The 14,137-nt window shown below is 44.5% G+C and overlaps 1 protein-coding gene across 1 annotated transcript; it reads left to right on the top strand.

Annotated features, from left to right (window-relative positions):
- Positions 1-13,891: 13,891 nt before the first annotated feature.
- LOC119817229 (40S ribosomal protein S21-like) lies at positions 13,892-14,137 on the top strand. Its single transcript, XM_038334408.1, has one exon. The coding sequence runs from the start codon at positions 13,892-13,894 to the stop codon at positions 14,135-14,137; it is 246 nt and encodes an 81-aa protein (XP_038190336.1).

The following is a 14,137-nucleotide window of genomic DNA, read 5'->3' as shown; positions in this document are numbered from 1 at the left end:
GCTTCTCAGAGCCGCATTAAAACGAAGTTTGACCAGAACACTGGCGATCTGGCCTCTGCAGACGCCATTCTAGAAAGTTATTGATCTTCCAGTCAATACCTTGCACTGGCACTGTGCTAAAGACTTTGTAAATATGCGCTGGGGATGTAGCTAAATTACTACAGTGCTTGCTTAGTATAAAGTCCTGGGTTAAAATCCCAGCACTGCATAAAACTGGTTGTTGATCCCAGCACTTGGGAGGTGGAGGCAAGGAGGATCAGAATTTTAAGTTGCTGAGAATGTAGTTCAGTTGGTAGAGTCCCTGGGTTCAAACCTTAGCTCTGCATGGTGGCACATACTTCCATCTGGTCTCTCAGGATGCAAGGGCAGGAAGATTAAGACTTCAAGGCCATTTTTTGTTTATTTATTATGTATACAATATTCTGTGTGTATGCCTGAAGGCCAGAAGAGAGCACCAGACCTCATTGCAGATGGTTGTGAGCCACCATGTGGTTGCTGGGTATTAAACTCAAGACCTTTGGAAGAGCAGGCAATGCTCTTAACCACTGAGCCATCTCTCCAGCCCAAGGCCATCTGCTCTTTCCTACCTAATGAATTTGAGGCCAACCTGGGATACATACGACACTTGTTTAAAAAAATTAGGAATGCAAAGAAGCCATCCTCTCCTACACTGGGGGATGGAGGTGAGCAGAATCAGAAGGTTCAAAGTTTCTTGCCTCCTACACATTGAGTTTGAGGCCAGCCTGAGACTCATGATTCCCTATCTAAATGAAAATACTTGGAACTGGAGAGATGGCCAAGGGTGCGGGGAGGGTGCTGCTTTTTCGGGAAAACCCAAGTTCAGTTCCCAGCACTCATGTCAGGAGGCTCACAACGGTCTGTGACTCCAGCTCTAGAGGATTTAACACTCTTCTGGCCTCCATGAACACCTGCATACAGGTGACACACATATAGATAAATAAAAATAATTCATAAATAGAATTTCATTGAATCATGATATACAACTCTAGGCATTTTATTTGCTTGGGGATTGATTTATGTTTGTTAGATTTGGGTTTTTTTTTTTTTTTTTTTTTTTTTTTGGTGATGGTGTTGTTTGTGAAACAGGGTCTCACTATGTGGCTCTGGCTGTCCTGGAACTCACTATATAAACCAGGCTGACCTCCAAATCACAGAGATCTGCCTAGCTCTGACTCCTAAGTGCTGAAATTAAAGACATGCACCACCACACCCAGACCTTTTTCTTTTCTATTTAAAACAAATTATTTCCAGCATTTGGGAGGCAGAGGCAGGCAGATCTCTGTGAGTTCGAGGCCACCTGGTCTACAAGGGCTAGTTCCAGGACAGCCAGGGCTATACAGAAAAACCCTGTCTCAAAAAACAAAACAAAACAAAAAAAGAACATTATTTCATTGGAACAGGAGAGATGGCTCAGTGGTTAAGAACACTGGCTGAGGGGCTGGAGAGATGGCTCAGAGGTTAAGAGCATTGCCTGCTCTTCCAAAGGTCCTGAGTTCAATTCCCAGCAACCACATGGTGGCTCACAACCATCTGTAATGAGGTCTGGTGCCCTCTTCTGGCCTGCAGGCATACATGTAGACAGAATATTGTATACATAATAAATAAATATAAAAACAAAACAAAAACAAAAAACAAAACCCCACAAATTACAGATTTGAAGTAGCCCTGTCAATATGAATTGAATTTTACTTTTAGGTTTTCTTTTTCTTGGCAGACATGGGCTAGATCCAGGGTTGTCTGGGTCTGGCGCTTGTCTTTTCCCCACCTGTCTCCTCTACTTCATCTCTGCTCCCTTTTGGAATCAGTCCATCCCTTCTACCCATTACTTCCCACCTACTTCTGAAATAAGTGACATCTTCATGAACCAAATTTCCACTCCAGGGCTGGTGCTGATAGGCCAGTGACATGCCAGCTGAGAACGAATTCACCAAGAGAGAAACAAAACTAGAAAATTTATTGAATACACTGTGGTACATCCCCAGAGGACGAGAGAGTAGAAACTTTGCAGAAACATTTCTATGAGGGTTGTCAGATGTTGTTTCAATGTCAAGGGAGCTCTGTTGTTTACATCTTACTGGGTGGCATTTCCCTGTACACTCTTATGGGGATTATTAGATAAACATACCATTATTTTGTCAAGGAATAAGTTTTACAGAGTAGGTATCTGTTTTAGGAACTGAACAAGGCAAGCATTTGTCATAGTGTGTGTGAATGTGTGCGTGTGTGGTGTGTGCACGTGTGTGTGTATGCTCATTGTGTGAAACTTCCGGTATCTGAACCTGATTATTAAAGACTAATATTCTCTACAGTAGTATCAGGATAGACTGTAGCCAGAGCTTGTTAAGGTTAACTCTGTCTGGTTCTGTCAGAATCAGCAAGGGCCTTACTCTGATCTCAACCTACTTTGAAGCAAATCAGTCTTATTCTGAAGTTAGAATAGTTTGGCACAGCCATCCTTCCCAGAGCAGTGTCCTTATAGATGCCCAACATGTCACTCTGTCACAGTAATGACAATTTGGAGCCAGGTATGGTGGCTTATGCTTATAATCCCAACACTCTGGATAAGGACTGAGGCAGGCAGGAGAATTGACCTGAGTTTAAAGCCAATCTGAGCCACAAAGCATCCAGGCCTGCCTGAACTAGATAGAGTGAAAATTTGTCTCAAAAAATAAATAAATTTGTCAGGCAATGTTTGCTCACACCTTTAACGTCAGCACTCAGGAAGCAGTGGCAGACAGATTCTGTGAGTTTGAGGCCAGCATGGTCTACAGAGCAAGTTCCAGGATAGCCAAGGCTACACACAGAGAAACTGTCTTGAAAAACAAACAAACAAAAAAAAAATAAAAGTAAATTCAGATTGAACTTCATTGTATCAAAATTTAGAATCCCTCAAACACATCTTAGCCCAGCAGATTTACAGTGAAGAGACCATACTATATTTCCTTTTGAACGAATCCCTGCAGTTGTCAAACAGGGAAGCGAGCCTTGAGAAGAGATAAGAATGAAAACCCTGTGCAGACCTGGATCAGATGCAGGGAGTCTAATGCCAGGCGGTTCCCTGTCAGCAGATCTAAACACAGTACAACTTGGGGAAAGGTTTCCAGGCAACAATCAGTCCACTCCCAGGTGCACAATGAAGCGTAAGTGTCGCTACACTATAAGGGTGGGTTCTAGCTAAAAGGCCTGGAATCTAGTGTCGGTCAATAGCTTAGAAGTCAGCAGGCCATAAAGTGCTTGTGACATCTGCCCTAAAAATGGACACCTGTCTAGGGAGGGAAGAGCCTGGGATAATCATGCTGGGGAGTTTGGCTGAGGTCCGCCTCCACAGCAAAAGGTGGGCGAGGTCTGCCTCCTCAGATAGTAAAAGGGTCACCAGGTTGTTAAAGAATCCACTCGGCTTTCTGGATAGAATGCAGGTATTTGATTTTCATCTCCTCCACCAAGGAGACACCCTACCTAATTAACATTCCTGGTTCTCTTAGTGCTTCTCTGTGAGTACAAAGACCTTTACTCCCCCCAAGTCCCATGGTAGTACTTCCACCACCTTCTGCAAGGTCTAATGGACTCTCCATTCTTTTTCCTGCTGAATCTGTCTTCTTAAAAGTCTCAAGTCCAACAATCAGTAGTGACCTTGCCAGCTAATGAACTGCTGAGTCATTGCTGTAACCCAGAGGCCTTTTTCCCAACTCTGAGACTCAAAGTGTCGATATAAAGTGTAACCTTAGCCCACCAAGAGTTTTCCTAGTCAGGTCAGATGTGTATTGTTTTCCAGAACTAATCTGTTTGCTGAGGAGTGTAGGGGATCAGGTCTCTAATCCTAATACTTGGAAATTGGAGGAGGCAAGGTCAGTAACTCAAGCTCAGCCTTGGCTCTATAACAAGTAATAGGCAAATCTGGGCTACAAAATAAATAAAAATTGTAATTTTGAATGATATAGTTTATGATTTCTATTCCTGTGATAAAACACTGACCAACTTGGGGAGGGAAAGGCCTGTTTCACCTCACACTTCCATATCACAGTCTGTCCCTGAGTGAAGCCAGAACAGCAACTCAAGCAGGACCCTGAGGTAGAGACCACTGAGAACATGAACTTACAGATACAATCTGGGTTACAGATACAACCCAGGAACACCTGGCCAGTGTTAGTGCCAAGCACAGTGGGCTGCAGCCTCTCGCATCAGTCATTTATCATGAAAGCACCCTTCCCCCACCCCCCCCAGACATGCCCACAGGGTTCCTCTTCCCAGGCAACTCGTATTTGTGTCAAGAAAAAAAAAATATCCTCTTGCAGGGATGTTAGTTTATACTATAAACATGTGTCTCTGCCTAAGGCACCTTCTGATTGGATTAATAAAGAGGTTAATGGTCAGTAACAAGGCAGGAGAGAATAGGCAGAACTTCCGGGCACAGAGAGAGAAACTAGGAGGAGGGATCTAGGCCTGAGATTTCACCAGCAGATTCAAGAGCAAGTCAGATGGCCTTACTAAGAAGAGGTAAAACCAGCCAGGCAGTGGTGGCGCACGCATTTAATCCCAGCATTTGGGAGGCGAGTTCGAGGCCAGCCTGGTCTACAGAGTGAGTTCCAGGACAGCCAGGGCTACACAGAGAAATCCTGTTTCAAAAAACAAAACAAAATGAGAAGAGGTAAGCAAGCAACATGGTAGAATGTATATTTTAAAAACATGGGTTAATTAGAGCTAGTTGGGGAAAAGCCTAAGCTAAGGCCAAGCTTTCATAATTAACAATAAGTCTCTGTCTGGGTCATTATTTGCAGACTGGCTGTTCAAAGATAGTCTGACAAAGCTTGTTACACTCGTGGGCTTAAACAATTGCCATTGCTTTAACAAAGCTCTATTTCTGTTCTCCTAGTGTTACCAGAGATTTTAGGTAAAAGCCTGGGCCCTGACAGCCCCAATGAGCTAAGCTTATTGGGTCCTGAGGGGTTGTGCAAAGATGTGGACAGACCAGACCACCAAAATCTAATAAACCAGAAACAAACTCTACTCCAGAAACCAGATTTCAGGAAAATCAGAAGCAAAGTTAAATAAATTAAAAAAAAACCAACAACAACAAAACAAACAAACAAAAAAACACCGCGGGGCACAGAAGCTTATCAGCTAGCTGAGACCACAGCCAGAGGTGGTGTTTGTTAGGCTGTGGCAAAAGGCCGGTTTCTGAACCCATCTTTTTATAGTAGGGACTCCAAGCATTAGGTCTGAACAAAGGAATTTTTACAATCTCAAGGTAAAACTCAGATACAGATTGCCTTGCTTTACAATCTCCATTAACAGAGTTTTTCAGTTAAACTAGTAATCAATCGTCTTTCTTGGTACTTCCAGGCAGTGTTTACTGAAGCCTTGTGGTCCCCCACTTTGATGCTGCCAGTTTCACACAACAGGGATAATGCACTCAGCTCATATCCGTAGGCTAGCTCTCAGTTTGCAGAGTCATGCTTTGACCTTGTAAATAGAGTGATGGGTTTTAAAGCAGAGTAGCCCACTGTTAATAGTTAATCCTCGAGAGAGCTGCTGACATTCTGTTCTCTTTCTCCTAGACCTACAACTTTATATTTCTTTATTTTTACATCCTTATTTTTGGAATCTACTTTTTTATATTCTTTTTTTTTTTTTTTTTTTTTTTTTGGTTTTTTCGAGACAGGGTTTCTCTGCAGCTTTAGAGCCTGTCCTGGAGCTAGCTCTTGTAGACCAGGCTGGTCTCGAACTCACAGAGATCCGCCTGCCTCTGCCTCCCGAGTGCTGGGATTAAAGGCGTGCGCCACCACCGCCCGACTTTCTTTCTTTTTCTTTTTTTTTTTGGTTTTTTACTTTTTTATATTCTTATTCTTGGACTCTTCAAGCCCAGCCACTTGTCCCTGGTACATCTATGAAATGTACAAGCAGGGCCCAGCAAGGCTGTGTGCCATGGCTCAGTGGGTAGCAGCACTATAAGACGTTGAAAGAACATGATTGTATTTAACCGTTGTTGAGGAAAAAGATAGGGTGAGAATTGTATATATCTAGGCAGATAGTCTCAGCAAGAGTCTCCCTGTAAAGGAGTGGGGGTGATGGGAAGTTATTTTTGGTCATTTAACCAAGCCTCCAAGAGCTCTTTATCTTTTGGGGCTTGGTTCATAGCTGTATTGCAGGAAGGCAAGGGAAGAGAGGGAAGGCTGGGGCTGAAAGACGTCCCTGCAGGCCAGAGAAGTCTGTAGATTGAATTAACCTACTGAAAGGAAGTCCAGCTTTTAAAAGCCACTCAAAACAAGGCTGGGCTGGTGGCATGAAGCAGCAGTTTTAAACTGAGAATTAGGCAAGGTCTCCTGGCACAGGCTTTGGGGATTGGGCAGTCTCAGACAAACCATGTTGAAGCTAGCAGGTGGTCCGCCCATTGAGAGAGACCTCAGCCTACCCAGAGGGAGGTGGGTAGCTGATTTGGGTGTTTGTAGAGTTATCCTGGGCTGGACCTGGAAGTCCCAACAAGCTAAGCTCAGCCACTTGTCCTCTTTACATCTATTAAATGTACATGCAGGGCCCAGCAAGGCTGTGTGAGGTGGTTCACTGGGTAGCAGTCACCCTGGCCTGGACCTGGAAGTCCCAACAAACAGACAGCAACTCTCACCCAATCAGAGGGTGAGGCTGGAAGAAGGAATGGGGAGGGGGGGACGCAGAGACAGAATGAAAGCCAGGATCTAAGACTTAAACCTGAACTGAGCTGCCAGGACTTGATGCTTTCTGGATTGCAAGAACCTCCTAGCTTCTTGTCCACGTGGGGCCAAACATAAGAAGGAAAAAGAGCTGGCTCTCTAGGAGTGGCATGTTTATTTCAGAATAAGTCTGAGAAGAATTCTCATCAGAGGGAAGAGGGGACTTCTCTAATGTTTGAGGGCTTATCAGATCTGAGGTGAGGGACTGAGTTCCTTCTGATTCAGCCACACAGTGTAAATGTTAAACTAAGACATTTGGGTTTGAGATTGCTTTGACTCAGACGCTATTCCAGCTAGCAAGTGTCCACAGGAGGGGAAGGAGCTGGAATGGAGTTGCCTCTGAGTCTCGCTCTTGTTCTCACTTACAGCTGAGACTGAGGACCTGCGTTTGAACCCCAGGATGCACCTTGTGGAACTGACTCCCATAAGCTGACTTCTGACCTCCACGTGCACACTATGACACACTTGCTGATGTAAACATGCACACAAGTAAATAATGAGATAATTCTTTTACATTTAAAAAAACTAAAAACAAATAATTCTATTTATTTGTTTGTTTGTTTGTTTGTTTTTCAAGACAGGGTTTCTCTGTAGCTTTGGAGCCTGTCCTGGAACTAACTCTTGTAGACCAAGCTGACCTTGAACTCACAGAGATCCGCCTACATCTGCCTCCTGAGTGCTGGTATTAAAGGTGTGTGCCACGACCGCCAGGTTTAATTTAAAACTTTTTTTTGTTTTGTTTTGTTTTTCTTTTTTTTATATTTATTTATTTATTACATATAAAATATTCTGTCTGTGTGTATGACCACAGACCAGAAGAGGGCACCAGACCCCATTACAGATGGTTGTGAGCCACCATGTGGTTGACTGGGAATTGAACTCAAGACCTTTGGAAGAGCAGGCAATGCTCTTAACCTCTGAGCCATCTCTCCAGCCCCTTGTTTTGTTTTTCGAGAAAGGGTTTTCCTGTAGTTTCTAGAGCCTGTCCTGGAACTAGCTCTTGTAGACCAGGCTGGCCTCGAAGTCGAACTCAGAGATCCGCCTGCCTCTGCCTCCCGAAACTTAAAACTTTTTTAATGTATGCATGTTTGTGTGTATGCCACATATGTGAAGGTGACTCCAGAGGCAAAAAGGGTATTGGATCTTTCAGAGCTAAGTTGTTTTGTGCCTCCTGACACAGACTCTGGGGACAGAGTCTTGGGGACAGAGTCTCCTGTCTTCTTGAGGAGTGACAAGTGCTCTCAACTGATGTGTCATTTCTCCAGCCTCATAATAAAAAATAAATTAGCCAGGCGGTGGTGGCGCATGCCTTTAATCCCAGCACTCGATAGACAGAGGCAGGCAGATCTCTGTGAGTTCGAGGCCAGCCTGGTCTACAAGAGCTAGTTCCAGGACAGGGTCCAAAGCTACAGAGAAACCCTGTCTCGGAAAAATAAAAAAATTAAAAAATTTTTAGATTTATGTTATTTTGCACGTATAATGTTTAACCTACGTTGTGCATGTGCATCATGTGTGTGTCTAGTGTCAGAAGAGGGCACTGGATCCCCTGGAACTGGAGCTATGCATGTTAGTGAGCTGCCATATGGGTGTTAAGAACCGAAACTGGGACCTCTGCAAGAGCAACAAATGCTCCTTTTTTTTGTTTGCTTTTTTCTTTTTTCAAGCCAGGGTTTTTCTGTATAACAGCCCTAGCTGTCCTGGAATTCACTTTGTAGACCAGGCTGGCCTCAAACTCACAGAAGTCCATCTGCTGGATTTAAAGGCATGTGCCACCAATGCCTGGCACACCAAGTGCTCTTAACCATTGAGCTGTTTCTCCAGCCCAATTTAAAATGTTTAAAGATTTATTTATCTTATGCATTGTATGAGTGTTTTGCCTTTATATGTGTAAGTGTACTGCATAAATGCCTAGTGTTCTCAGAAGTCAGAAGAAGGCATTGGATTTCATAGAATTGAAGTTTCAGATGGCTGTGAGCTGCCATGTGGTTACTAGGTCCAGTTGCCTTGCAAGAGCAAGTGTTTTTAGCTACTTAGCCACCTCTCAGACTCTACAGTCATTGTTTGGTTTGTTTGTTTGTTTGTTTGTTTGTTTTTTCCGAGACAGGGTTTCTCTGTGTAGCTTTGGAGCCTGACCTGGAACTTGCTCTGTAGACCAGGCTGGCCTAAGACTCACAGAACCAGCTCTTTAGATCAGAGATCCTCCTGCCTCTGCCTCCCTAGTACTGGGATTAAAGGTGTACACCACCACTACCAGGTCCCTACATTCATTTTTCTTTTTTAAAAAAAATTATTTATTTATTTATTTATTTATTATACAATTTTCTGTCTGCGTGTATGCCTACAGACCAGAAGAGGGCACCAGACCTCAATATAGATGGTTTGGAAGAGCAGGCAATTGTCTTAACCACTGAGCCATCTCTCCAGCCCTCATTTTTATTTTTTATTTTTATTTTTATTTTTTTTGGTTTTTCGAGACAGGGTTTCTCTGTGGCTTAGGAGCCTGTCCTGGAACTAGCTCTTGTAGACCAGGCTGGTCTCGAACTCACAGAGATCCGCCTGCCTCTGCCTCCCGAGTGCTGGGATTAAAGGCGTGCGCCACCACCGCCCGGCCAGCCCTCATTTTTAAATATACTTATGTTTCTTTGTTTGTTTGACTTGGAACTAGTGGTGGTGGTGCACACTTTTAATTCTAGAATTTGGGAAGCAGAGGCAGGCAGATCTCTGGTCTTCATAGCTAGTTCCAGGATAGCCAGGACTACACATTTTGGGAAAGGGCACGTTTTAGGACAGGGTCTCTCTGTGTATTCCTGACTGTCCTGGAATTTGCTGGGTAGACCAGGTTGTTCTTGAACTCACAGAGTGCTGAGTTTATAGGTGTGCACCACCACTCCTACCTTTAGTTTTCCTCTGGGGAAGAGATCTCACTATGTATCCCTGGCAGGTCTGAAACCCCTGTGTAGACTTTACCCGAGATTCTCCTGCCCCTGCCTCCCATTTGCTAGGATCACAAGCCTGAACCACCACATGTGGCTTCCCTGTTCTTTTACTCTTTATTTATTGTGGGGCTGGGGAAGCCTCTGAGCCACACCCCTAGTCCTCAAGGGTGCATAGATGGTGGGAAATGGAAAGCATTCAGTGCCCTTCTTAGCTTTCCTTAAACCAGAGGGAATGATTCTCACAGACATTTCTTTGTCTTTTCCCTGATTCCATACACATTAAAGTTCTCTTTTTGTTTTCTTTTGTTTGCTTATTGTTTTTGAGATAGGGTCTCTCACTGTGTAGCCTTGGCTGACTTGGAACTCTCTATGTAGACCAGCTTGACCTCCAACTAACCCAGGGGTTTTCAACTTCTGGTTGTGACCCCCCCAAAGAGGTTACATATCAGATATCCTGCATATCAGATATTTGCATTACAATTCATACCAGTAGCAAATTTTTTGTTTTGTTTGTTTTGTTTTGTTTTTCTAGACAGGGTTTCTCTGTAGCTTTGGAGCCTGTCCTGGAACTAGTGCTTTTATTGCTTTTAGAAGCAGACTGGCCTTGAACTCACAGAGCTCCGCCTGCCTCTGCCTCCTGTGTGCTGGGATTAAAGGCATGTGCCACCACTGCCCGGCAGTAGTAGCAAAATTACATTTATGAAGTAGCAATGAAATAATTTTATGGTTGGGGGTCCCCACAACATGAGGACATATATTAGAGGGTGGCAGTGTTAGGAAGAATGAAAACCACTGCTAATATATATCAACCTTCTCTTCCTCCTGAGTGCAAGGTTAAAGGGGTGAAGTATTTTATTTTTAATTTTAATTGCATTGTAGTTTTTATTTTGTCTATGTATATGTGTGTGTCATGTGTTAGTTCTCTCCTTTACCATGTATTTCCTGGGGATTGAACTCAGGTTGTCTGTCTTGGCAGCAAGGGTCTTTTTCTAGTTTTTTTTTTAAACAAGGTTGATGTACAAATCTAATTAGTCTTATTAAATAAAAACCCAGAGTCAGATTTTAGGGATTGGAATCTGACAGATCAGAGAAGCAGAGCAGTCAGCCACCAGAGACTTCTTACCTCTATGAAATCTCAGACAGAATTGGAGGGGGGTGGATCCTGTTTTTACAAATCCTCAGACTGAATGGGGAACATCCTGTCTCCACCAACCTTATACTCCTTTCTCCACATCCCTAGTGCTGAGATTATAGGCATGAGTCACCAGCTAGCACTGTTTCTCTTTTAGATTGGTTCGACCTCTTGTAGTCCAGGGTGGCCTTGAACTCCTGATCTTCCTCCTTGCAAATGCTGGGATTAAACGTGTGCCCCCACTGTAATGGTCTGTCCTGTCCTTAAAAATACTTTCATTGTGCAAAAAAATATCTATCACAGTCATTCTGATATAAATATGCTGCTGTTTAGCCGGGCGGTGGTGGTGCACGCCTTTAATCCCAGCACTCGGGAGGCAGAGGCAGGCGGATCTCTGTGAGTTAGAGACCAGCCTGGTCTACAAGAGCTAGTTCCAGGACAGGGTCCAAAGCCACAGAGAAACCCTGTCTCGAAAAAAACAAAAAAAAAATATGCTGCTGTTTAAAACTTATGTTTTCATAAACACAAAGAATTCTTGTAAGTTCCAGGAAGCCGAATTGAAGGATCCACCTTAAACAGGTCAGGTACACCCCTCTCAATTCCCTGGTCCTAAAATTCTTTTTTCCTAAACTTAACTTTGTCCTCTGTTCAGCCAATACCTTAAACAGGTGTAAGAGACACCAGAGATTTCCATACCACAAACACCGGACAGGAACAACAAGACCAGCTACCCCAGGATGTGGCCAGCACCCAGCTTTCTCAGGTGCCCCCCCCCAAGGCGAGGCCCACAAATAAGCAGCAGGCAGTCTTGAGAATCTGCCATCCCAATTCCTTTAATATGTTGTGCCTAATCTCCCGCCTTTTTATTATAAAAAGAGATGGGAATGTAATAGTCTGTCCTGTCCCTTTAAGAGACAAGCCCCACCTACTTCCCCCACCTCTACTGAGGCAAGCAGACTTCCTTCTGCTTCCAACCTGCAAGTCTTTTCCTTTCCCTCTCTCCAAGAGGCAGCTTCTGCCTCACTCCCTTCTCCCTGTCCCTCCCTCCCTCCCTCTCTCTCTCTCTCTCTCTCTCTCTCTCTCTCTCTCTCTCTCTCTCTCTCTCTCTCTCTCTCGGCCTCTCTCTGTTCTTCCTTCTCCCCTTCTCTCCTTTCCCTTCCCTTCCATAACCCACTAAATAAATCTCCAACCAACCTCACTCTGCATGGAGTGCCTATCTGTCTCAGTGGTCTCTCACCCGCCATGTGGCCAGCTGTGGTCTCAAGACCCGCTGCCCACTCACCACTCGGGGTCCTGCAGCATTTTATTTTTATCATAACAACCACTCTCTGGCCTTTATGATTAACTAGTGGCTAGCTCTGGCCTCTTGATTTCCAGACAAGCTTCATCAGAACACAAACAAAATTCACACAACACAAGGTCTCAACCTTGTAGCCCCAAGCCTGGCCTTGGACTCCTGAGTGCTGGTATTATGCCCCTGATCAAAGTGTACTTTTATATTCTGCACTATAAAGATACATTTGTGCTACAAGCTATAAAGGGAATCTGTATGTACATCTTTATTAATAGCTTAGTAAGCACACACCACTAGTGGTTTCTTTGTTCTAAGTCAGCCCAGGGGTTCCTGGAGGAGTACAAGGTTGAAGTCTGCAGAGGTTAAGCACACTCAGTGGTTCAAGACGTGCCTGAGGGCAAGATCGAGCCAAGGAGATTACTCAACACTCTGCCAGGCAGTACTAGTGGGTTCCACACACAACAAAGGAGAGGACATGGTCGGAAGAAGACAAGTTGGAGATGTTGGGAGGGAATGAGAATGAACATGATCATAGAAGCATGTATGAAATTGTTTCTAAGTGCCTGAGAGGCTGGTGATGGCTCGGAGTGGGCAACAGTGCTTTCTGTTGTAAGCCTGAAGACCTGAGCTTGATTTCCTAGAGCTTATGTGAATGTGGAAGGAGAGAACCAACTGCACAAAGGTGTCCTCTGACCTCCACGTACATCCTGTAGCAAAAGCACACCTCCCGCCGGGCGGTGGTGGCACAGCTTTTAGTCCCAGCACCCGGAGGCATGCGGATCTCCGAGGGTTATAGGCAAGCCTGGTATATAGAGTGAGTTCCAGGACAGGCTCCAAAGCTCCACGGAGAAATCTTGTTTAGGAAAAAAAAAAGTGCATCTCCCAAACACATACACCTCCACAATGATAATAAATAAAAAACTGAAAAGTTAAAAAAGAAGTGTCTCATTCCCAAATCCACCCAGAAGAGATGGTTGCCAGACATGCTGACAGTCACAAGTCAGGCTGCTGACCCGCTGACTAGAGAAGTTTCGTTCATTAATGATCTCTTCACACAGTGAAGAAATAGCCCACAACAGAGAAGCAAGGCTGCACTCCGCCATGGCTGGCTGCTTTTTCTCCCCCAACCTCTTTTTCTGTAGCCTCTGCTGGTGGGAGTGGAAATGGAAGGCAGTTTCTTGTTTGTTTGGTGTGTAGGTGTGTGTGATCCTTTGCCGATATATGCGTGTGTGTGTGGGGGGGAACAGAAGTCAGCATTTCTGCCTTACCATTTTTGAGAGTCTCTCGCTAGATTTGGAGCTCACCGATTGACGAGCCTGGCTATCCAGCAATTGTCACAGATCCTCTGACCGTGTAGACCAAGACGGCCCTGAACTCACAGAGATCTGCCTCTCAAATGGTGGGATCAAAGGCATGTGCCACCAAACCTGATCCCTGTTGTTTCTTTTATTGAGACAAGGGCTCATGTAGCTGAGGCCGGCCTGGAAACTCTGATCTTTCCTCTATCTCCCAAGTTCTAGAACATCAGGAAGATAGAAATGAGTACAGCGCTGAGAAAAGGACATCTTACAGACAGCACAAACTGTGTTCCTGTTTACAGGGCCTTGAAAACTATTGTCAAACCATTGCCTGGGCTTCATGACAAAGCCGCAGCTTAGAAAAACAACAAAACGCCTCCATTCCCAAATGACAAATTGTATTACCAGAGAGCCAGTTATGAGATCAATCATGGAACCTAGATCGGTCTTAAAATCAACTTAGGTTTCTGTGCTCCGGCGGCCTAGTGAGCAGGCGCGGTCTCGACATGCAGAACAACACCGGTGAGTTCATGGACCTGTATGTGCCGTGGAAATGTTCTGAGAGCAACCACATGGTTGGTGCCAAGGACCACGCGTCCATCCAGATGAATGTGGCTGAGGTTGACAGGGTCACAGGTCTGTTTAATGGCCAGTTTAAAACCTTATCTATCTGCAGGGCCATTCGCAGGATGGGCGAGTCAGATGATTCTCGTCTCCAATTGGCTAAAGCTGATGGAATTGTCTCCATATGA

This window comes from Arvicola amphibius, chromosome 6 (genome assembly GCF_903992535.2).
Source record: "Arvicola amphibius chromosome 6, mArvAmp1.2, whole genome shotgun sequence".
In the NCBI taxonomy this organism is placed as follows: Eukaryota; Metazoa; Chordata; class Mammalia; order Rodentia; family Cricetidae; genus Arvicola; species Arvicola amphibius.
The sequence above is the reverse complement of the archived record's forward strand: the minus strand, read 5'-3'. Positions and strand labels throughout refer to the sequence as shown.

Bases quoted from the DNA above. Each gene is read 5' to 3' on its own strand.
- LOC119817229 (XM_038334408.1), top strand. From the start codon at position 13,892: ATGCAGAACAACACCGGTGAGTTCATGGACCTGTATGTGCCGTGGAAA.